We start from the raw sequence: 23,115 nt of genomic DNA, 5'->3' as shown, positions 1-23,115 counted from the left end.
AAACAGCATGGTACAGCCACAAAAACAGACACACAGATCAATGGAACAAAATTGAAAGCCCAGAAAAAAAACCCACACATCAACAGACAACTAATTTTTGACGAGGGAACCAGGAACATACAATGGAGAAAGGAAAGTCTCTTCAATAAATGGTATTGGGAAAACTGGACAGCCACATGCAAAAGAATAAAAGTAGACCATTATCTTACACCATACACAAAAATTAAATCAAAATGGATTGAAGATTTGAATGTAAGACCTGAAACTTTAAAACTTCTAGAAGAAAACATAGGCAGTATGCACTTCAACATTGGCCTTAGCAGTATCTTTTTGAATACCATGTCTCACCAGGCAAGGAAACAAAAGAAAAAATTAACAAATGGGACTACATCAAACTAAAAAGCTTCTGCACAGCAATGGAAACCATCAACAAACCAAAAGACAATCTAACAATTGGGAAAAGATATTTGCAAATTATATATCCCATACAGAGTTAATATCCAAAATATATAAAGCATTCATAGAACTCAACAAGCAAAAAACAAACAACTCAATTTGGGCAGAGGATCTGAACACACATTTTTCCAAAGAAGATGTACAGATGGCCAATAGGCACCTAAAAAGGTGTTCAATATCCCTAATCATCAGGGAAATGCAAATCAAAACTAGAATGAGATATCATCTCATGCCTGTCAGAATGGCTGTAATTAACAAGACAAGAAACAACAAGTGTTGGAGAGGATGTGGAGAGAAGGGAACTCTCATACACTGCTGGTGGGAATGTAAGCTGCTGCAACCTCTATGGAAAACAGTATGGAGAGTCCTCAAAACATTCAGAATAGAGCTACCATATGATCCAGCTCTTCCACCTCTTGGTATTTATCTAAAGAATACGAAAACAGGAAAGCCAAAAGATATTTGCATCCCTATGTTCAATGCAGCATTAGTTACAATAGCCAAGACTTGGAAACAACCTAAATGCCCATCGATGGATGACTAGATAAAGAAGATGTGGTCCAGATACACAATGGAATATTACTCAGCCATAAAAAAGGTTAAATCTTGTAATTTGCAACAATATGGACAGGTCTTGAAGGTATTAAGCTAAGCAAAATAAGTCAGGTGGAGAAAGTCAAATACCCTATAATTTCACTTATAAGTGGAAGATAAAATAACAACAAACAAACAAATACATAGATATCTAGAGATATTCATGGAAATTCCACAGATTATCTCCGTTTACATCGTTTGGACAGAATTTAGTCACATGGCCACCACAAGTTGCAGGAAGGCTAGCTATATACATAGATAAATGCTCTATTAATACTGAAGAAGGGGAGAATGCTTAGTTATTATGAAATATCAATTTAGGACCCACCAGACAATATCTCAAAGACTATTTGGAGAAAAAACAGCTTTCAGAATAGAAACTGAAGGACATACAGGACATGAAGTGTTAGGTGTGTCTGAGGAATTAATAATGGTGCATTTAGCCTTAGGTACAATTTTTTCTATGACAGGCTTAGTTCTCCATCTTATATTGTCACTTTTCATTACCAATGAAAATAATCTTTTCTTTTTTTTCCTGCTTCCAAATCCTTATCTATGAATGTGGGATTTCAAAACATGAATGTGTGGGAGGACAAAGACATACTAGGGAAATAAATCTATGCTGAATTCTCTGGAGACATAATTAAAAGCAGTTTTTTTTAAATTACATTTTTATTTTTAAATATTTAGTGCCTGGGAAGGCTTGTATAACGTAAATTTGTGATCCTTTGGGAATGGTGTTCTTGGATCTCAAATCCTCCTGAGAATTTTCATAATCTTTAGATATTTTCCTTTAGGGCTCAGAAAGCATAAATACTCCATAGGATCAAGTGTTGATTAATTTTATATGACATTGTAGGTAATACTTAGAAAAGTATTCAAAATATAAATAAATAAATTGTAGTAATGGGGTAAATTTAATACATTAGTCTAAAAATCTGCTAAATAAAAATAGCTAATCAAGGGACTGGCCAGTGGTATAGTGGTTAACTTCGCACACTCCACTTCCGTGGCCTGGGGTTCGCAGATTCAGATCCTGGGCACGGACCTATGCACTGCTCATTAAGCCATGCTATGGTGGCATCCCACATGCAAAATAGAGGAAGATGGGCACAGATGTTAACTCAGGGCTAACCTTCCTCCGCAAAAAGAGGAAGATTGGTAACAGATGTTAGCTCAGGGCCAATCTTCCTCACCAAAGGAAAAAAAAAGCTAATTAAACCATTTACAAATTTGCCATTTATAGATAAGTAGAAACGCTCATAGATTGTGGGGTAGAGTGAGATCCATTCAGAAAACAATGGAAAATCATCGTGCTCTGTTCAGTAAGATAGTAAAAGAGTTAAATACTGAAGCAAAGATGATTTTGTCTGAATAAATCTGTGTATATATCTTCTTTAAAAAGGTGTTTGAGTTTCAAAGTGTTTTTGGTAGACTGCTTTAGGACTCAAAAGGATGACAAAAATTGGTATGTCTAAAATTTAAAGATCATATTTTCTGTTAGATATACTTTACTCCACTTTTGTTCCATTTTTACCATTAAAGTATTAATCTTATATTTTCTAACTTTTTAAATTTTGATTTAGAGAAAATGGTGAAAGAAAAATAATGAAATATAATAAAAATTTAGCACTGAAAAACTTTTCCTTTTTTAAACTTATGTGATATTCACAATATCTAACACAACTAAACATCTTTGCATTCATAGGCCTGACTTCTAATGGTGTGATAATGTGAATTTTGTTAATGTTTTTATAGTATGTGATGGGGATAGTTGGTGCGTGTAATTGTTGAAGTTGGACAAAGAAATAGTGTCACATAATTCTGATGTAGGTGTTTTAGATATATGCATTCCTGCAGTTGTTGCCGTTGAGTAATTTGTGTAAATGAAGAAAAATTGTAATAGAGTACTTCACAATTTTGTGAATGTAAAAGGAATGTCAGTGAAAAATAACTGTCATTTCTTTTCACCCATATGTGTCTACATTATTAACATTATTTTGATGCCAGATCTCATTTTTTTATCTTAGAATCCTCCTGTAAACTCCTCTAGATATTACTGGAAACAGCTTTTACTTGTCCTTGTATGTTTATTTTTATTTATGTATATGCCTTTCTAATAATAATGTATCTTTTAGAGGTTGGAAATAATTATCTTGATATCGTCAAGACAGAAAACATTGTCTTACTTAGTGCCCATCACCAAACCTTAATCATTTTATTTGCTTAATGATGAAGATACTGAGGAAGGAAATTTTCCTTAGAGATAATCATTAATCTTTTTTTTTAAAGAAATACACCATTATTTGGCCTATAATTATTTGTACAAAATGTTATACTTTTAAGAAGACAACTTTGGAAAGTACACTCTTTCAAACTTAATCCTGATCTCCAATTTGCTAGCCGTGCAAACTTGAACAGCATGACTGTCTCAGTTAACGTATGCCGTGCGTTGAGAAGAGCTATCTATAGTTAATATTTCTTTAATTATGTGTTAGCCAAACATTTGAGTATCCTTATGATAGGGAAGTATATGCCTCCTAAAATTTGTGTCAAGATTATTCTGTGGTTCATTATGTGTTGAAATTTATCAAATACTCACTCCTCATCTCTTTTTGACCATGCTGATCTCAAAATTACTCATGTTTTCAGTCTGCATTTTAGACAAAGAACAAAATAGTAAGTAGAACAAATAGAAGCAGACAGAGAAAATTTCATTGGTAAACAATTTTGTCCTCATAATTTTTACTTGTTACATATTTTTACTTAATAATTTACATATTTTTATTTTAAAAATTTTACTTACTAATTGACACATTTTAAATCTTTAAAGATTTACTTACTAATTTACATATATATATATTATTTTTCCTGAGGAAGATTTGCTCTGAGCTATCATCTATTGCCAATCTTCCTCTCTCTTTTTTTTTTTGCTTGAGGAAGATTCACCCTGACCTAACATCTGTGGGTCACTGTCACAGCAGGCACGATGAGTGGTGAGGGTCCATGCCCAGGAACTGAACCTGGGCTGTTGATGTGGAGCACATGGAACTTAACCACTATGGCACTGGATCGGCCCCAAATTCACGTATTTTTAATCTTCTTTTAATTTTTTCCTCAAACCCACTATCCTATCTTTAAAAAATCCTTCTTAGGTCTAGGGATTTCCATACAACTTTGTCTTTACCTTTCTCTTCTCTTTACTTCTCCAACCCCATTCAATTTCATGAACTCATATTTATATATTTCTCTTTGCTTCGACATCCTTTTATCTCACTTTTCTCTTTTCTTTACCTGGTCCATTTTCAACACCACAACCTGCAGAAGAAAACTGCAGATTCTTGCCAGACACAAGGATATTTCCAGGCTGTGCCAGCTGATTTTGTTTTGGAGAACAAAGTGGGAAGGGTGGGGGTGATAACAGAGATTGAGGGAATGGAAATATTAATAATAACAGAAAATAAAGTTATTCCCACTGCCTCATATTCACTTATCAATATTGGATTTCATTAGCTATGAAAGTAAATGACACAGGAATCAGACATTTGAGTTTGATTAGTTGAGTAAACTGGTCAAATTATATAAGCCCTGTGTATTGATTATGGCTAGCTTTGTGTGTACATGTGTGTTAAATTCAAAACATAGGCTGAAGTACTTGTTATGACAGGTGTCGTTGTGGTTCTAGAGTGCAAATTTCTTTAAATGAACAGGAAATGTCATGTTGTAACAACTCTTGCATGCTATCAAGAGAGAAGAAGCATTTTTCTATGCTTTAAAAGGCCCACTATATCTCTCTAATTTAGTCACATAAAAACAATCAACAATTACTACCATTATACAGATTATTATCTGGTTGAATTGCAAACTAAAGGTTGAATTCTCTGTTCAGATATTCTAGAAATTAAACTAGTATTCTTCCTGGCAGAGCCATCTTTAAAACACGGATGAGCACTGTGTTACTCCATCTGAAACATCGCTTTGCTAACTTGTCCTACACTCTAATTATCACTGTTATTGTTCCATTGGGGTCATCATCTTCTTTCCTTTTTGTTTCTGTTTAGACCTGGACAAGGGGAGGATGGTAATGGGAAACCATACAAGAGTAACACTGTTTATCCTAGCAGGTTTGACTGATGATCCACAGTTGAAAGTTGTGTTATTTCTCTTCCTGCTTCTCATCTACTTGCTAAGCATCACTGGCAATCTGACCATCATCACACTCACCCTGGTGGACACTCACCTTAAGACCCCCATGTATTTTTTCCTGAGGAATTTTTCGTTCTTAGAAATTTCCTACACTACTACATGCATCCCTAAATTTCTGGCTACTATGGCAACTGGGGACAAAACTATTTCTTATAACAGTTGTGTTGCTCAAGTGTTTTTTGCTTTCCTTCTTGGAGCATCTGAATTTTACCTGCTGGCATGTATGTCCTATGACCACTATGTTGCCATCTGTAAGCCCCTACATTACACAATCATCATGAACAGTAAAATCTGCACACAGCTCGTCCTCAGTTGTTGGCTTGCTGGGTTCTTTACCATCTTTGTACCTCTCCTGTTAGGTCTAGAGCTGGACTTCTGTGCCTCCAACATTGTTGATCATTTCTACTGTGACACGACTCCCCTCATGCAGATCTCCTGCTCAGACACACAGCTCATAGAGACAATGGGATTTATTTCTGCTTCAGTGACACTCCTGGTCACGTTGGTAATGGTGATAATATCATATACCTACATTGCCTTGACCATTCTAAGAATTCCTGCAGCTAGTCAGAGGAGAAAGGCCTTTTCAACATGTTCTTCTCACATGATTGTGATATCCCTTTCTTATGGCAGCTGTATCTTCATGTATGTTAAACCATCAGTTAAACAAAGAATATCTTTCTCCAAGGGAATTGCAGTGCTCAATACCTCCATTGCCCCACTTTTGAATCCTTTCATCTACACTTTACGGAACCAACAAGTGAAAAAAGCCTTCATGAATATGATACAGAGGATTGCTTCTTTCTTAAACAAATGAATATCCTATTGCATTATATACAAAGGAAGTGAGCAAAAGAGTCTGTAATAATACCAGTATATCTAATTGTAGCTTCTAATACATAGTTCCCCCCCTTTTGTTAGCTTTCATTTCTTTGATATTCATCATATTTCTTTTCAAGCATTATTTTCACATCTCACTTCCTTTTCCTCTGAATATCTTAAAGAAAGTGAGCTAAGTTTTTCAATCTGTGTTTTTTGTCTTCCAATTCTAGTTAGTCAAGAATATAAAATATTTTTCAAGTTATATTTAATGAGCGTGCAATGTAAAAGTTATTACCATTCTTTATTTGTACTTAGTTACAACATACTTAAAACTAATTTTCATTTATGTTTTTTGTAGTACTATCAATTTATTGTTCCATACTCTATTTAATGAAATGAAAATAAAACTGCAGCAGAAATTAACCGTCAGTGTTGATGTTCAAATTAGAAAATGTTTGTCTACTAAAAAAAGATGATCATTGTATTAAAGTACATTCCACAGAAACCGGTTGTTTAGTTTCTGTTAGAGAATTGTTAACATTTACAAATATTTCAATTATAGATTAAAAATTTATCTTACTGATTTATTTTAAAAATTACTAACGAAATGCAATATTTATTTGGTGTACTCACACCCAAAAAACTCCTTTCAATAACTTGGGATACTTCTGAAACTAATTGAAACTGCTTGTAAATGAGCTTACATAAGCAGAACAATGCTACCTCAATGTATTTATTCTTTTCAGATTGCCATATGTCTCTCTCTCTCTCTATATATATATGTGTACACATATATAGCCATATATCCTGCCAGTGAAACCAAAATAGTAAAATGAGGTGTTTTCTACGGAATTTTGAACTGCAGGTCATAATCTGGAATTTCAAGACCTCAAATCTATTTCTGTGTCATGACCAGAATTTAAATATAATAAAAAATGTTTTCACAGATACACATCACATTTCATGATTTTTTCCAAAAATGTGTATGCATTAGGCCATAATTTCGTTTTTACTTCCTTTTTATTTTAACTGGAGGTCTTGACTTGAAGAAATATGTTTGAAAATACTGTCTAAAGAGCAGAATAAAATATAGCTAGGGAGAAAAATACATACAGTATGTAATTGACTGGACAGTTGTACAGATTTCTGTACAATTTGTTAATGAACTGGATCTTAAAATATATTTGAGTCATGATCATGATTTCAGGAATAATGGTTATTTAAACAACTGACTATATTTTTCCTTGATCATTTATGTATATACTTTTCCCATTAAGAGAAAATAGATCTAATAATCCTGGAGCATTATCTAACTTTTAGAAATCTTAATAGCATATAAAACAAAAAAAGTACATATAACATATTGAGACAATCTAATAAAAGTAAAACCTAAGCCTCTCTAAATATATATTTTCATTTTGATTCAGTTATGCATCAACCAGGATGAGTTTGCTTAAATTATATTATTCAAGTTAAACCACTAATTTATTACTGAGCTATTCTCAAATGCTTTATTTGTGTATTTTTAAACGTCTGTCATCTACTACATTGACCATAAAGGATATTCTGTAACTCTTGATAAGGGTCTAGCACTGCTGAACTAAGATTTCCCCATTCCCACTTCTTCCCACTCTCAGGCAGATTAAAGTTACATCATCTGTCTTCTCCAGCACTTCAGTCAGTCTATGACGTATCACCTCACGTTATATCTAATAGAACCACTACCATTGGCCTCTGAATTCTGAATCCCCAGGTAGTTTGATAGTGTTGTTTTTTTTTTTTTTTTTTAAAGTTAGGTCTTGAACAAGTAACATAGCTTCTTTTTTTTTTCCCTGTTTTATTGAGATATAATTGACATATAATGTTGTATTAGTTTTTTTTTTTTTTAACATGGCTTCTTAAATACAGGCACAACTTATATCTTAAGAGGGCTTCCACCTGAAATGCTGAAATGCTTTCCCTTGAAATGCTTTCCCCTGAAATGCTTTCAGCTTTTCTTATCTAGTGAGGGAAGCTGAACAACAAATGTGATATAAAAATAAGATCTCTGGATGTATGGTGATGGGTAAAAACTAGACTATTGGTGGTGAACACGAAGCAGTATAATAGAAACTGATACATAATAATGTACATCTGATATTTGCACAATGTTATAAGCCAATATGACCTCTATAAAATAGTAATTAAAAAAACAAGATCTCTATTTTGTTGACTACTCACTAAATTACAGGCACTGGTAGGTGTTTTATATGTAATTCTGGAAACAACAGTGTGAAATAATCATTATTATTAGCTTTATGCATAGGAGCAACAGATAGCTCACTAAGGATAAGGCCGTTTGAAATACACAGAGCTAAAAAATAGAATCGTGAAAATTAAAAGCCAGGAAAGCTTAGTTTTCATTACTCCAACTGAGGCATAATGGATTATGTAATGATTAGTAAAAGATTACCAGTAGTAGTAATAATGTGAAGTAATGATTTGTAAGGGAGAAATATAATACATGGAGATAGATGAAGAAAAATGGAGAAATGAATAAAATTAATGTTCTTCCTAACAGGTGCTTAAGTTGGGACCTTAGAGAAAACAATTAAATAAGTACATCAAAGAAATGCTAGTCATAGAGTACCTATAATAGAATATTAAAGAGTTAAATAATAATGTAAAAATAATATGGATAATAATATGGATAAGTACAGGATCCAACGATTTTCAACAATTTTAACTTCCAGGATAGTTCTGCTAGGACATATTAAAAAAATGTCTGTTTAGGTAAATCTGGCCAATTTTTAAATGGCAAAATAAATATTTTAACCTAAAGAAAATGTAGAACTCAAAGAGTTAAAAGTAATGAAGATGTTTGCAAAAATAATACAGTAAGGATCATAAGAAACTATTGAAGACCACTGCCTCATCAGGAATGGGCCAACATATTAATTGCAACAATACCTAAATCTGGTTTTGAAAATCACCTAGATATGCAGATCAACTTCTTATGGTTTGTACAAAAAATTAGTTGAAGGAATTGTAAATTATAAGTGATACATATCATTGTATGTATCATTAAGGAAGATGAAGTTAAGGAAAGCATTTTTGATTTCTCTTTTATTTAGTTTTCCTATACTTACGTTTCTTCCCATATATCATATAGATTTAGGAAACCATCAACTCATTTCTTGGACTTAATATCAAATGATAAAAAAAGAAGTAGATTGATACTTTTAGCAAAAAGTAGGATAATGATAAAAAATAATAAACAAGATTTTTCTTCATTGAGTAAATGTATAGAATGATATTCAGAGGTTATAGGTTAAATTTAGGAACTGGATGAAAAATAAAATATGAAAAGCATAACATTGGTACATATAACATGGACTTAAAAGTCCATTGTTGAGGAGCAGCTTTTGGAACATGGGTTATAATTGACACTGATGTTTAGAATGTACTTCAATCATTTTTTCTCTCATATCAGTAGAAAATGTAATTCATGTGATTTACATGCCCTGATTCTTTAAAATATCCATATGGTAAGGAGTCAAATTGGAAACAATCAGGTACATTGCACTTTGGCAAATAGGAACTCTACAAGTTCATAAAAAGGGAATATCTCTCAGGATACAATGATGTCTATGCTAATCCGTTACATGACTTTAGCTATCACATGACATTTTATGCAGGAAAAAAAAATAATGGACATGATTCTGCAAAAGTGTCTTTCCGTGGTTGTACGCATATTTTGAAAACGAAAAAAAACTCACTGTTATTGCTAGTTTCATCATCTTTATTGTGTAGTTTTGATGAGACTTGTAAAAGGGAAATAAGAACCAATCAATAGACATAGAGTTCATTCGGCTTGGACTTACAGATGAAGCTTTGCTGCAAACTGTTATTTCCCTGTTTCTATTTCTCAAGTACAATGTTGAGCATGATGGGGAACTTAATACTCTTTACTTTGCTGAATCCCTGCCTAAAGATTTTAATGTATTTCTTCCTCCAAAGTTTCTCCTTCTTGGAAATCTCATTCACAGTGTTCTGTATTCCTAAATTCCCAATAACCACGGTGACGAAGACCAAACAATTTCCTAGAGTGTTGGTGCAACTCAATCACTTTTTTTATCATCTTTTTAGAAGCTTCAGAATCTTACTTTCAATGTGCTATGACTATTCTGTTGTGATCTGCAAACCACTTCATTACCTCATCATTATGCACAGCAAATGTGCTACCAACTTGTATCCAGTGGGAAATGGATTACTGGATTAGTCTTTTAATATAGTTTGAGTCACAGATCAAAGTTCACTTGATGGTGTTTGGACATACCATTGTTTCAGTAGTGTTTGCTGAACACTATGCTATGTTCACTGAATCACAACAGAAGAACTCTATGAGTCAGAAAACCATAGAAAAAACAGTGAAGACAAAAGCAAATCTTTACAATATACATATAATCGATATACCTCTAGTTAGAACAGTTCTAAGTGTTTCCTGGTTGCTATCCTATGAATACTTTAATGACAATTAATACTGGTAGAGGGAACATAAAACCTTAGGAAACCTCTCTGAACAACAGTGTGAGTTTCTGCTACTATGGATGATTTAGGTCGTTTGTCTCAGAGGGTTCCTTTGTGTTACTCTTTGAAAGGCTTCCTTTACTTCTTTGTTCCTCAAAGCATAGATAACAGGATTCAGAGCAGGTGTGACCACTGTGTACATGAGAGCAGTTGCTTTGTCTGTTTCTGGAGTGTGTGTGGTCTTAGGTCGGAGATAAGTGAATAAGGCAGTGCCATAGAACAGAGAAACAACCAGGATATGAGAAGAACAAGTGGAGAAGGCTTTGCGTCTGCCAGCTGCTGAAGGGATTCCCAAGATGGTTACAAGGATGCGCGTGTAGGAGCACAGAATGAGGAAACAGGGACTCATAATGAAGAGCATGGAGACAGCAAAGAACATGATTTCGTTGTGGGAGGTATCAACACAAGCCAATTTCACTACAGGCAAGATGTCACAAAAAAAGTGCTGAATCTTTCCTGCTCCACAGAAGGGCAGAGTGAAGATCCAGGTCGTCTGGGCTGACTCCACCACCACCCCGGTGGTCCAAGATGCTGCAGCCAATTTCAAACACACACGGGGGCCCATCAGGAGAGTGTAATGTAGTGGGTAACAAATAGCTGCAAAGCGGTCATAAGCCATGGCTGCTAACAGGCAGCATTCTGTCAGTCCCAAGATGCTAAATACATACATCTGAGCTGCACAACCTCCCACGCTTATGGTCTTCGTCTCCACCAACAGGTGCACCAGCATCTGAGGCACCACACTGGTGATATAGCACATCTCCAGGAAGGAGAGGTTAACCAGGAAGAAATACATGGGGGTGTGCAGGGAAGGGGTGACCCAGATCAGGCAAATGATGATGAGGTTTCCTCCCATAGTAAACAAGTAGATGATTAAGAACACAATGAAGAGCACAGGTTGTAACTCTGCCAGAGAGGAAAAAGCTACAAATGTGAATGTGGTGCAGAGGGATTGGTTTCCATTCATTGTAGGCTCAAAACCAGACATCTGTGGAGACAAGAAAGAGGGCAGATAAGCTAAAGGAATCCAGTCACCTAGCACATGTGTCTATCAAACCTCAGAAAAAGGAACTGTCCTATGATCAGCGGTCTGACATGAGAACCCAGACACTTAGATTCCTTTTGCTAAACCTTTCTAAATAACTGCCCAGTGAAAATGGATGCAATATTCCTTCCTGATTTTGAGTTCTGGATCTTAGGCTATTTTCACAGAAATTTAGAAAAACAATGGCTTTAAATTACATAATCTGATTTTTTTTTTATCTTATTGACATTCTACTCCTATACACAAGCTATAATGTAAGTAATATATGAAGGCATTTTAATTGTAAAGGAGTGACATAAAACCTAAGTGTATAGAGTAAAATAGAAAGGTGCTCTACTCTGGTCTTCTCAATTCCATAACCTTCCTTAGAGCCACACTTAAGATTTTGGAAGAGAGTATATTTCCAGTCATTTATCTGTTCATTTTCATACATATTTTTGCTCATTTTGATTTGAAAAGAATAAGCCAATGACTAGGCAGCCAAAATCCATGGAAACCAGAGTGAACAGCATCTCTTTTCCACAACCTCAGTGCAATTTTACAGGAAGTTGTGAATGGGAGGACATACCCAGAACCACAAGGCAAATTTTCTTTTCCTTGTTGGACTTCCAGACTTCTTATGATTCCACAGTATAACATGGTGATGGAATAGGCAGTATTTCTATTCTGACTAGAGACCATAGGGATTGCATCCACTGCACAGCTTAATTACAGTTGTCTCAAGAGGAATTTGTTCAGAAACAACAACAAGGAATGTTCAATGTAAATTCGATTTTCATTTTTTGAATACATTTTCCAGAGATTATTGCTGTTAGTTCCATCACTTAAGTTTCAATGTGTAAAACTAAAAGTTTCTAATGGATTTCCATCATGCAATTGGAATAATTATTGAACTTTAAGTGTGTTTGTCATAGTAATCTTCTTTAAGCTCTTCCAATGGACACTGACTGCCCAGGTCTTTGTGATATCACTAGGCACAGAGCTGTACACAAAGTAGGCTCTTTAAGCTCCACAGATAGGATTCATTTTATTCCTTATCTATGACTAAATTGTTAGAAGCATACATAAATAACCTGATCAGGGAAATTCCAAGTTTCCAATGGAATTAATTAAAATAACTTATAATTTTAAAAATGTGAAAAAATGTTTCTTTGCAGTGTCCTCAAGAAATGAAAAATTTGTTCATTCTCAAGGATCGTTATTGCTTCAAGCACAATCTATTTTCTTTTTCTTTTGTTTTACTTTTTGCAGCTTTATTGAGGCATAATTGACAAACAAAATTGTATATATTTAAAGTTTACGATGTGGTGATTTGATATACATACACATTGAGAAGTGATTACCACAATCAGGTTAATGAACATATGTATCACCCCCCATAGTTATCATTTTTGTGTATGTGTGTGACGAGAATGCTTTAGGATCTACTCTCCTATCATATTTCTAGTATACAATACAGTATTATTAACTATAGTCAATATGCTGTACATTAGATCCACAGGACTTACTCATCTTATAATGGGCTTGTATAACCTTTGATCAGCATCTACCCATTTCCCTCACTCCCAGACCATTCCACCCTCTGTGCTCTCTATTTCTATGAGTTCAGCTTTTTTATTTTTAGATTTCACATATAAGCGAGATCATGTCACATCTCTCTTTCTGTGTCTGCTTATTTCAATTTGCATAATGCCATCCAGCTTCATCCAAGTCATGGCAAATGGCAGGATTTCCTTCTTTTTTATAGCTCAACAATATTCCTCTTTGACATTGGTCTTGGCAATGATTTTTTGGGTGTGACATCAAACGCACAGGCAACAAAAGCAAAAATAAACAAGTGGGACTGCATCAAACAAAAAGTTTCTGCACAACAAAGGAAACAATCAACAAAATGAAAAGGCAAGCTACAGAATGGGAGGAAATTATTGCAAGCCATATATCTAATAAGGGGTTAATATTCAAAATGTATAAGGATTTCATAAACTCAATAACAAAAAACAAATAATCCAATTAAAAAGTGAGCAAAGAACCTGAATAGACATTTTTCAAAAAAAGACATACAAATCGCCAACAGGTACATGAAAAGATACTCAACATCACTAATCATTAGGGAAATGCAAATCAAAACCACTTTGAGATATTGCCTTACACCCATTAGCATGGCTATTATCAAAAAGAAAAGAGATAATTAGTGCTGGTAAGGATATGGAGAAAAGGGAACTCTTGTACACTATCTGTGGTAACGTAAATTGGTGCAGCCATTATGGGAAACAGTATGGACATTCCTCAAAAAATGCAGAATAGAGCTACCATATAATCCAGCAATCCCACTTCTGGGTATATATCTGAAAGAAACAATCAGTATCTCAAAGAAACATCTGCACCACCTCATTCATTGCAGCATTATTCACAATAGTAAGATATGGAGACGTGTCCATGTTTGATGTGTTTTTATACTAAAATATTAACAAAACAAAGGTTGATGTTACATTTCTTTAACTTTATCTTCACTAAGACTCTATGTTGAGTATTTCTCAATCTAGTTTTGAAACCAGAGGATGGTATTAAAAATTAATATGAGTATATGGTGGAAAGTAACATATTTGTTAAGCAAGGAAAGTCAAAAGCCCTCACATGCTGCTTCATATCTGCTTTTGATCTGAATAACTTGGTAAAGGGCCACAGCATTTGGTGAGATAACGACCAGGTAAGAATGAGCCCTACCAGTAATGACAACAAAATACTATATGGACTTCAGATTCTATGACAACTTCTCATACCCTTCTCTAATCCCATAGAACATGAGTCGTCCCTAAGACAAAAGACTTAGGATGAAAAAGTGGGTCACAGCAACGTGGTATTTTCCAAGACAAGGAAAGAGTATTTAAGGAGGGAGTGATTACACGTGCCAAGCATTTCTGAGCAGTTGAGGAGAAAACAGTTTTTAATTATTTGTTGATTTTTAGCTCCACATTGACCATTGATGACCTCAGAAAAGAATAATTTCGAAAAAGAGGTAAGAGCACAAACCACATTGAAGTTATTTATGAGTAAAGAAAAGTTAAGAAAGGAAAGAAAACTATGGGAAAAACACCTTGGAGACATTTGGTGATGAAGGGGAGGAGAAAGACAGAGTCATACCTAAAGAAAAAGAAAGGAGAGGACAAGATTATTTATTACTGTTATTCATTATGTTTTTAAGATGGAGAATCGTGAGGTTGTTTAATAGCTGGTGTGAAGTCATCTAGAACAAAGCCCCTTCCCATATTTTGGAAATAGAATAATATATCCTTAATTTTAATTTTTGAATTAAAATATTAATTAAAAACTATGAGCATCACATGGTAGAAAAATGAAAAACAAACGTTTGTCATATTTAGATCTGTGCTTTTAGTACTTACAATGTTTGACTTGAGGCAAGGATTACTGTACTGTCATTCTAAAACCTTTTTTGTGGGGACTTAAATTTACCCATCACTTGCAACAGCATTAAGATCATCTTTATAATAATAATAATAAATTGTTAATAATAGCAGCTAATATTTTTAGTGTTTACCAATAGCTAGATGCATGTTTGACAATTTATATATTTTACCTCATTTAGTTTTTATGACAATTCTTTTAAAGAGTTATTATTGATATCCCCATTATAGAGACCAGAAAACTTAAATAGAGAGTTATTAAATAATTTCCCAAGGTATTATAGACACAAAGATGTGTAGCTGGGATTTGAAGTCAGGCTGTCTCATTTAATACAAACATGTATAATATTTTTCCTTCCTTTTATTGCCCTCTGCTCTCTCTTCTATATAAATTTTGGTAAAATAAATGATAGAAATTGTGTTAATAAACATTGTGAGTCTGGGAAAAAAGAAAATGAAAGACCTATAAGAGAGAAAGAGGGTCCCCAATCATTCTGGTTATTCTCCTCATCTTCAAAAGACATATTTTAAAGAATGTGAAGGTAATTGTTTTCTGCTTTCACTTTACAGTGCTGAGAATACAGGGCAATCCTTGGTGATAAAAAGATAATACAATTATAAATATAATACAGAAACTCTTCGTAATTAATAGTGCAGTGATTTTTAAGCTGTCTTTAAAAATCACACACCTTCAAACTTAAAGATGAGTATTTGTTAGCAAAATAAATACTAAACAACCAACCAACCAAATAAGTAAACCAAGTTTTAAACACATGCCACCAAAACCAAATCAAGATTCTAATTATCTGTGTTTAATAAATAATTGCCCCACTACTTTGATTTTTCTCACTTAATTCTTTTTAGACATTTAGTATATTGCATCCCAACCAACTGCAATTACTATCAACAAAGATATATACCAATTCTACAATTCATAAGATATTCTGTCACATGCCAATGGGTAGACTAGAAGCTCTTTGAATGACTAAAATAAAAAAATACTGAACAACAAATGTTGTTGAGGATGTGAAACACTGAAATTCTTATAAATTTATAACCAATCTGCAGAATAGTTTGATAGTGCCTTATAAGTTTAAATATATTATGACCCTTTCACCAAGAAATTCCACTCAGATATTTATCCAAGAGGAATGAAATGTCTTCCCAACACATGAAGACATACAAGAATGTTTATATATGCTTTAGTCATCGCAGTCTAAACTAGAAGCAATCCCAATGTTCATCAACAAGAGACTAAATAAAGAGAATTTTGGTATATTCATTCTATACCACTAAAGATAGAATGAACAACAGACTCACTCCACTTCATGGATAAACATATAGTTGAATGAAAGAATATGGACACAAAATATCATGTACTATATGATTCCATTTACTGGAATTCCTAGATCACCAAAACCAAACCTATGGTGATAGAAATCAGAAAGTGGTTGTCTTAGGGGGAGGGAAATTGACTGGAAAAGCCACAAGGATACTCTGTGGAATAATTTAATTTTTTTTTGCCTGGTTGTATAAAATTGTCAAAAACTACTGAACTGAGAACCTGAGTTCTGTATGCTATATTGTTTTTAAATTATTTATATCTATCATACATAGATACATATATATTCATATATCCATGGATAGAAACATGATGAAAAAAATGAAATACCTAGAATTATAAATGTACTATTATCTGCAAAGTGTATCCATTTTATTTCCTTCTTTCTAATCTTTTCTATCTTTTACTGTTTTTTAACCTACCTTAGCAAATCACACAGAAAATGTTTCAACGTGGTTACATCAAATCTTAGGATTGCCTTAGATTTTTTATGTAGATACACTCTGTTAGATTAAGAAAGTTGCCTTTTGTAGTAGTCAGCCTCTAAAGCAGCCCCCAATAGTCCCCATCTCCTAGCATTCATGTCCTCTCACAGTCCCTTGCTACATTGGTGAAACGGTGACGTGTTACCTGTAAGTTTACACAATAAAATATATTAGTAACTATCCAAAGAGATGGATATGTTAGTTAGCTTCAATGTGGTGATTACTTCTCAATGTATATGTATATCAAATCACCAAATTGTACACCTTAAATATATAAAATTCTTAATTGTCAAATATATCTCAATAAATAAAGGTCTTACTAAAAAATATAAAAATTTAATGAAAAAAGGAAATTGTTTCTTTCATATCGTTCTTTCAAATCACTGCTCTGGAGAGGCCAACTGACGTGTCATGAGGACCTCAAGCAGCCCTGTGGAGAGATCTACATGGCAAGGAACTGAAGCTTCTACCGGTAGTCAGAACCAATTCAACAGCAATTTGAGTGAGCCATCTGGAAGCAGATCCTCCAACCCCAGCCTAGTCTTCAGGTGGCTGTAGTCCTGGCTTTATTGCACTTTATTTTTCCAGGTTTATTGAGATAAAATTGACATATAACACTGTGTAAGTTTAAGATATACAACATGGCGATTTGATACATGTGTATATTGCAATATTATTACCACAGTAGGGTTAATTAACAGCTCCATCACCTCACATAATTACCATTTGTATGTCCAAGTGGTGAGAACATTTAAGATCAATTCGCTTAGAAACTTTCAAGTATGTGATACTTGTATAACAACTATAACAATAAAAGTAATACAAGTACAACAATACAATACATACTGTTAACTATAGTCACGATGCTGTACATTACAGCCCCAGAACTTATTCATCTAATAACTGGAAGTTTACACTCTTTAACCCATATCTGCCTTTTCCCCCAATCCCCAGTCCCTGGCAACCACCATTCTAGTCTCTGTTTCTGTGAGTTCAGCTTTTTTAGATTCCATATATGTGAGTTCATATTTTGACTGCAAACTCATTAAAGGCTCTGAGCCAAAGCCTCCCAGAGAAACTGTTCCTGAACTCCAGAATCACAGAAATTGCGAGGGAATCAATGTTTATTATTGTTTTAAGTATTGAGATAATTTGTTACATAGCAATAGATAATTAACACACCTTCAATAGATTGTTTGTTGAGAGGTTTTTTTACTGATGTCATAATAGTTTATAACGTTGTGAACTTTTAGTTATACATTGTTGTTTGTCAGTCACCATATAAATGCATCCCTTCACCCCTTGTGCCCATCCCCCAACCCACTTCCCCCTGTTAACCACTAAACTCTTCTCTATGTCCGTGTGTTAGTTTATCTCCCACATATGAGTGAAATCATGCAGTGTTTGTCTTTGTCCGGCTTATTTCGCCTAACATAATACCTGCCAGGTCCATCCATGTTGCTGCAAATGGGACAATCTTGTCTTTGGTCATGGCTGAGTAGTATTCCATTGTGTATATATATCACATCTTCTTTATTCAATCATCAGTCAAGGGACACTTAGGTTGCTTCCATTTCTTGGCTATAGTGAATAATGCTGCAATGAACATAGGGGTGCATAAGCCTCTTTGGATTGTTGATTTCAGGTTCTTTGGATAGATATCCAGTAGTGGGATAGCTGGATCATAAGGTATTTCTATTTTTAATTTTTTGAGGAATCTCTGTACTGTTTTCCATAGTGGCTGCACCAGTTTGCATTCCCACCAGCGGTGAATGAGGGTTTCCTTTTCTCCACAACCTCTCCAACATTTGTTGTTTTTTGTCTTGGTGATTATAGCCATTCTAATGGGTGTAAGGTGAAATCTTAGTATTTTTTTTTTTAATTTCCCAAATGCTAGCTATTATTATTTTTTATTTATTTATTTTTTAAGTTTTTTGTTTATTGCAGTAACATTGGTTTATAACATTGTATAAAGTTCAGGTGTACATCATTATACTTCTATTTCTGCATAGATTACATCACGTTCACCACCCAAATACTAATTACAACCCATCACCACACACATGTGCCTAATTATCCCTTTCGCCCTCCTCCTTCCCCTCTGGTAACCACCAATCCAATCTCTGTCTCTATGTGATTGTTTGTTGTTGTTATTATCTACTACTTAGTAGTTTTCACTTGCATTTCCCTGATGATTAGTGATGCTGAACATCTTTTCATGTGCCTATTGGCCATCTGTATATTTTCCCTGGAAAAATGTCCGTTCATATCCTCTGCAAATTTTTTGATCAAGTTGTTTATTTTTTTGTTGTTCAAGTGTGTGAGTCCTTTATATATTGTGGAGATCAACCCCTTGTCAGATAAAGGCTTTCAAATGCTTTCTCCCAGTTGGTGGGTTGTGTTTTCATTTTGATTCTGGTTTCATTTGCCTTGCAGAGGCTCTTTAGTCTGATGAAGTCCCACTTGTTTATTTTTTCTTTTTTTTCCCTTGTACGTGTAGACATGGAATTAGAAAAGATCACTCTATGACCAATGTCAAAGAATGTACTGCCTATATTTTCTTCCAGGAGTTTTATAGTTTCAGGCCTTACTTTCAAGTAGTTGATCCACTATGAGTTAATTTTTGTGTATGGTGAAAGAAGATGGCCTACTTTCATTCTTTTATATGAGGCTGTCCAGTTTTCCCAGCACCATTTATTGAAGAGACTTTCCTTTCTCCATTGTATGTTCTTAACTCGTTTGTCGATGATTAGCTGTCTGTAGATGTGTGGTTTTATTTCTGGGCTTTCAATTCTGTTCCATTGATCTATGTGTCTGTTTTTGTATCAGTACCATGAGGTTTTATTTTTTTTTTTTTTTTTTTTTTCTGATTGCCTATATTTTATTTTATTTTATTTTATTTTATTTTATTTTATTTTATTTATTTTTTTTTTTTTAATTTTTTGTTTATTGCAGTAACATTGGTTTATAACATTGTAAAAATTTCAGGTGTACATCATTGTACTTCTATTTCTGCATAGATTACATCATGTTCACCACCAAAATACTAATTACAACCCATCACCACACACATGTACCCAATTATCCCTTTCACCCTCCTCCCTCCCCCCTTCCCCTCTGGTAACCACCAATCCAATCTCTGTCCCTATGTGTTTGTTTATTGTTGTTATTATCTACTACTTAATGAAGGAAATCATACGGTATTTGACCTTCTCCCTCTGACTTATTTCACTTTGCATCATGCCCTCAATGTCCATCCATGTTGTCACAAATGGCTGGATTTCATCGTTTCTTATGGCTGAGTAGTATTCCATTGTGTATATATACCACAGCTTTTTTATCCATTCGTCCCTTGATGGGCACTTAGGTTGCTTCCAAGTCTTGGCTATTGTGAATAAGGCTGCAATGAACACAGGGGTGCATGTACCTTTACAAATTGGTGTTTTCAAGTTCTTTGGATAAATACCCAACAGTGGAATAGCTGGATCATATGGTAGTTCTATCGTTGATTTTTTGAGGAATCTCCATACTGTTTTCCATAGTGGCTGCACCAGTTTGCACTCCCACCAGCAGTGTATGAGAGTTCCTTCTCTCCACAACCTCTCCAACACATGTTGTTCCCTGTCTTGTTAATTATAGCCATTCTGACGGGCGTGAGGTGATATCTCATTGTAGTTTTGATTTGCATTTCCCTGATAGTTAGTGATTTTGAACATCTTTTCATGTGTCTGTTGGCCATCTGTATATCTTCTTTGGAGAAATGTCTGTTCAGGTCTTTTGCCCATTTTTAATTGGGTTGGTAGTTTTTGTTGTTGAGATGCATGAGTTCTTTATATATTTTGGAGATTAAGCCCTTATCAGATGTATGGTTTGCAAATATCTTCTCCCAATTGTTAGGTTGTCTTTTCGTTTTGTTGATGGTTTCCTTTGCTGTGCAGAAGCTTTTTAGTTTGATGTAGTCCCATTTGTTTATTTTTTCTATTGTTTCTCTTGCCCGGTCAGATGTGGTGTTTGAAAAGATGTTGCTAAGACTGATGTCGAAGAGCGTACTGCCTATGTTTTCTTCTAGAAGGGTCACAGTGTCAGGTCTTACATTCAAGTGTTTAATCCATTTGTAGTTAATGTTTGTGTATGGTGTAAGGTAAGGTTCTACTTTCATTTCTTTGCATATGGCTATCCAGTTTTCCCACCACCATTTGTTGAAGAGCCTTTCTTTTCCCCATTGTATGTTCTTGGCTCCTTTGTCAAAGATTAGCTGTCCATAGATGTGTGGGTTTATTTCTGGGCTTTCGATTCTATTCCATTGATCTGTGTGTCTGTTTTTGTGCCAGTACCATGCTGTTTTGGTTTGTATAGCTTTGTAGTATATTTTGAAATCAGGAGTGTGATACCTCCAGCTTTGTTCTTTTTTCTCAGGATTCCTTTAGCTATTCGGGGTCTTCTGTTGTTCCATATAAATTTTAGGATTCTTTGTTCTATTTCTGTGAAAAATGTTGTTGGAACTTTGATAGGGATTGCATTGAATCTATAGATGGCTTTAGGAAGTATGGACATCTTAACTATGTTAATTCTTCCAATCCAAGAGCATGGAATATCTTTCCATTTCTTTGTGTCTTCTTCAATTTCTTTCAGAAATGTTTTATAGTTTTCGGTGTACAGATCTTTCACCTCTTTGGTTAAGTTTATTCCTAGGTATTTTATTCTTTTTGTTGCAATTGTAAATGGGATGGTATTCTTAATTTCTCTTTCTGCTACTTCGTTGTTAGTGTACAGAAATGCAACTGATTTTTGTATGTTGATTTTGTATCCTGCAACTTTCCCATATTCGTTTATTACTTCTAAAAGTTTTCTGGTGGATTCTTTAGGGTTTTCTATATATAAAATCATGTCATCTGCAAATAGTGACAGTTTCACTTCTTCCTTTCCCATTTGGATCCCTTTTATTTCTTTCTCTTGCCTGATTGCTCTGGCTAGGACTTCCAATACTATGTTAAATAGGAGTGGTGACAGTGGGCATCCTTGTCTGGTTCCTGTTCTTAGAGGATAGCTTTCAGTTTTTCACCATTGAGGATGATATTAGCTGTGGGTTTCTCATATATGGTCTTTATTATGTTGAGGTACTTTCCTTCTATACCCATTTTATTCAGAGTTTTTATCATAAATGGATGCTGGATCTTGTCAAATGCTTTCTCTGCATCTATTGAGATGATCATGTGATTTTGTTCTTCATTTTATTAATGTGGTGTATTACGTTGATTGATTTGCGAATGTTAAACCATCCCTGCATACCTGGAATAAATCCCACTTGATCATGGTGTATAATCTTTTAACGTATTGTTGTATGCGATTTGCTAGTATTTTGTTGAGGATTTTATCGATGTTCATCAGTGATATTGGCCTGTAATTTTCTTTTGTGTTGTCCTTGTCTGGTTTTGGTATCAGGGTAATGTCAGCTTCGTAGAATGAGTTAGGAGCTTCCCCCTCCTCAATTTTTGGAAGAGTTTGAGAAGGATAGGTATTAAGTCTTCTTTGAATGTTTGGTAGAATTCACCAGGGAAGCCGTCTGGTCCTGGACTTTTATTTTTGGGGAGGTTTTTGATTACTGTTTCGATCTCCTTACTGGTGATTGGTCTATTCAAATTCTCTACTTCTTCTTGATCCAGTTTTGGAAGGTTGTATGATTCTAAGAATTTATCCATTTCTTCCAGATTGTCGAATTGGTTGGCATATAGTTTTTCATAGTATTCTCTTATAATCTTTTGTATTTCTGAGGTGTCTGTTGTAACCACTCCTCTTTCATTTCTGATTTTACTTATTTGTGCCTTCTCTCTTTTTTCTTGGTGAGTCTAGCTAAAGGTTTGTCTATTTTGTTGATCTTTTCAAAGAACCAGCTCTTGGTTTTATTAATTTTTCTATTGTTTTTGGTCTCTATTTCATTTATTTCTCCTCTGATTTTTATTATTTCCCTTCTGCTACTGATTTTGGGCTTTGTTTGTTCTTCTTTTTCCAGTTCCTTTAGGTGCATTGTTAGATTGTTTATTTGAGATTTTTCTTGTTTGTTGAGATAGGCCTGTATTGCTATAAACTTCCCTCTTAGAACCGCTTTTGCTGTATCCCATAAATTCTGGCATGTCGTATTTTCATTTTCATTTGTCTCCAGGTATTTTTTGATTT

The 23,115-nt window shown here is 34.3% G+C and overlaps 2 protein-coding genes across 3 annotated transcripts in view; one reads left to right on the top strand and one right to left on the bottom strand.

Annotated features, from left to right (window-relative positions):
• LACRT (lacritin) overlaps window positions 1-23,115 on the bottom strand; it is a 618,678-nt gene that overhangs the window by 592,118 nt on the left and 3,445 nt on the right. The gene's annotated exons all lie outside the window — the stretch shown is intronic.
• Window positions 802-6,073, top strand: LOC101403310 (olfactory receptor 6C74-like). Of its 2 annotated transcripts, XM_087441952.1 has the most exons (2): window positions 802-820; window positions 5,154-6,073. In XM_087441952.1, exons 1-2 carry the CDS (start codon window positions 802-804, stop codon window positions 6,071-6,073), a joined length of 939 nt encoding a protein of 312 aa, XP_087298078.1. The 2 variants fall into 2 exon arrangements, with proteins under 2 accessions (XP_087298078.1, XP_004429231.2); XM_004429174.2 differs by lacking the exon at window positions 802-820 and having other exon boundaries at window positions 5,126-6,073.

Source organism: Ceratotherium simum, chromosome 17, assembly GCF_057802395.1.
Source record: "Ceratotherium simum simum isolate JZ-2026a chromosome 17, ASM5780239v1, whole genome shotgun sequence".
Classification (NCBI taxonomy): Eukaryota; Metazoa; Chordata; class Mammalia; order Perissodactyla; family Rhinocerotidae; genus Ceratotherium; species Ceratotherium simum.
The sequence above is the reverse complement of the archived record's forward strand: the minus strand, read 5'-3'. Positions and strand labels throughout refer to the sequence as shown.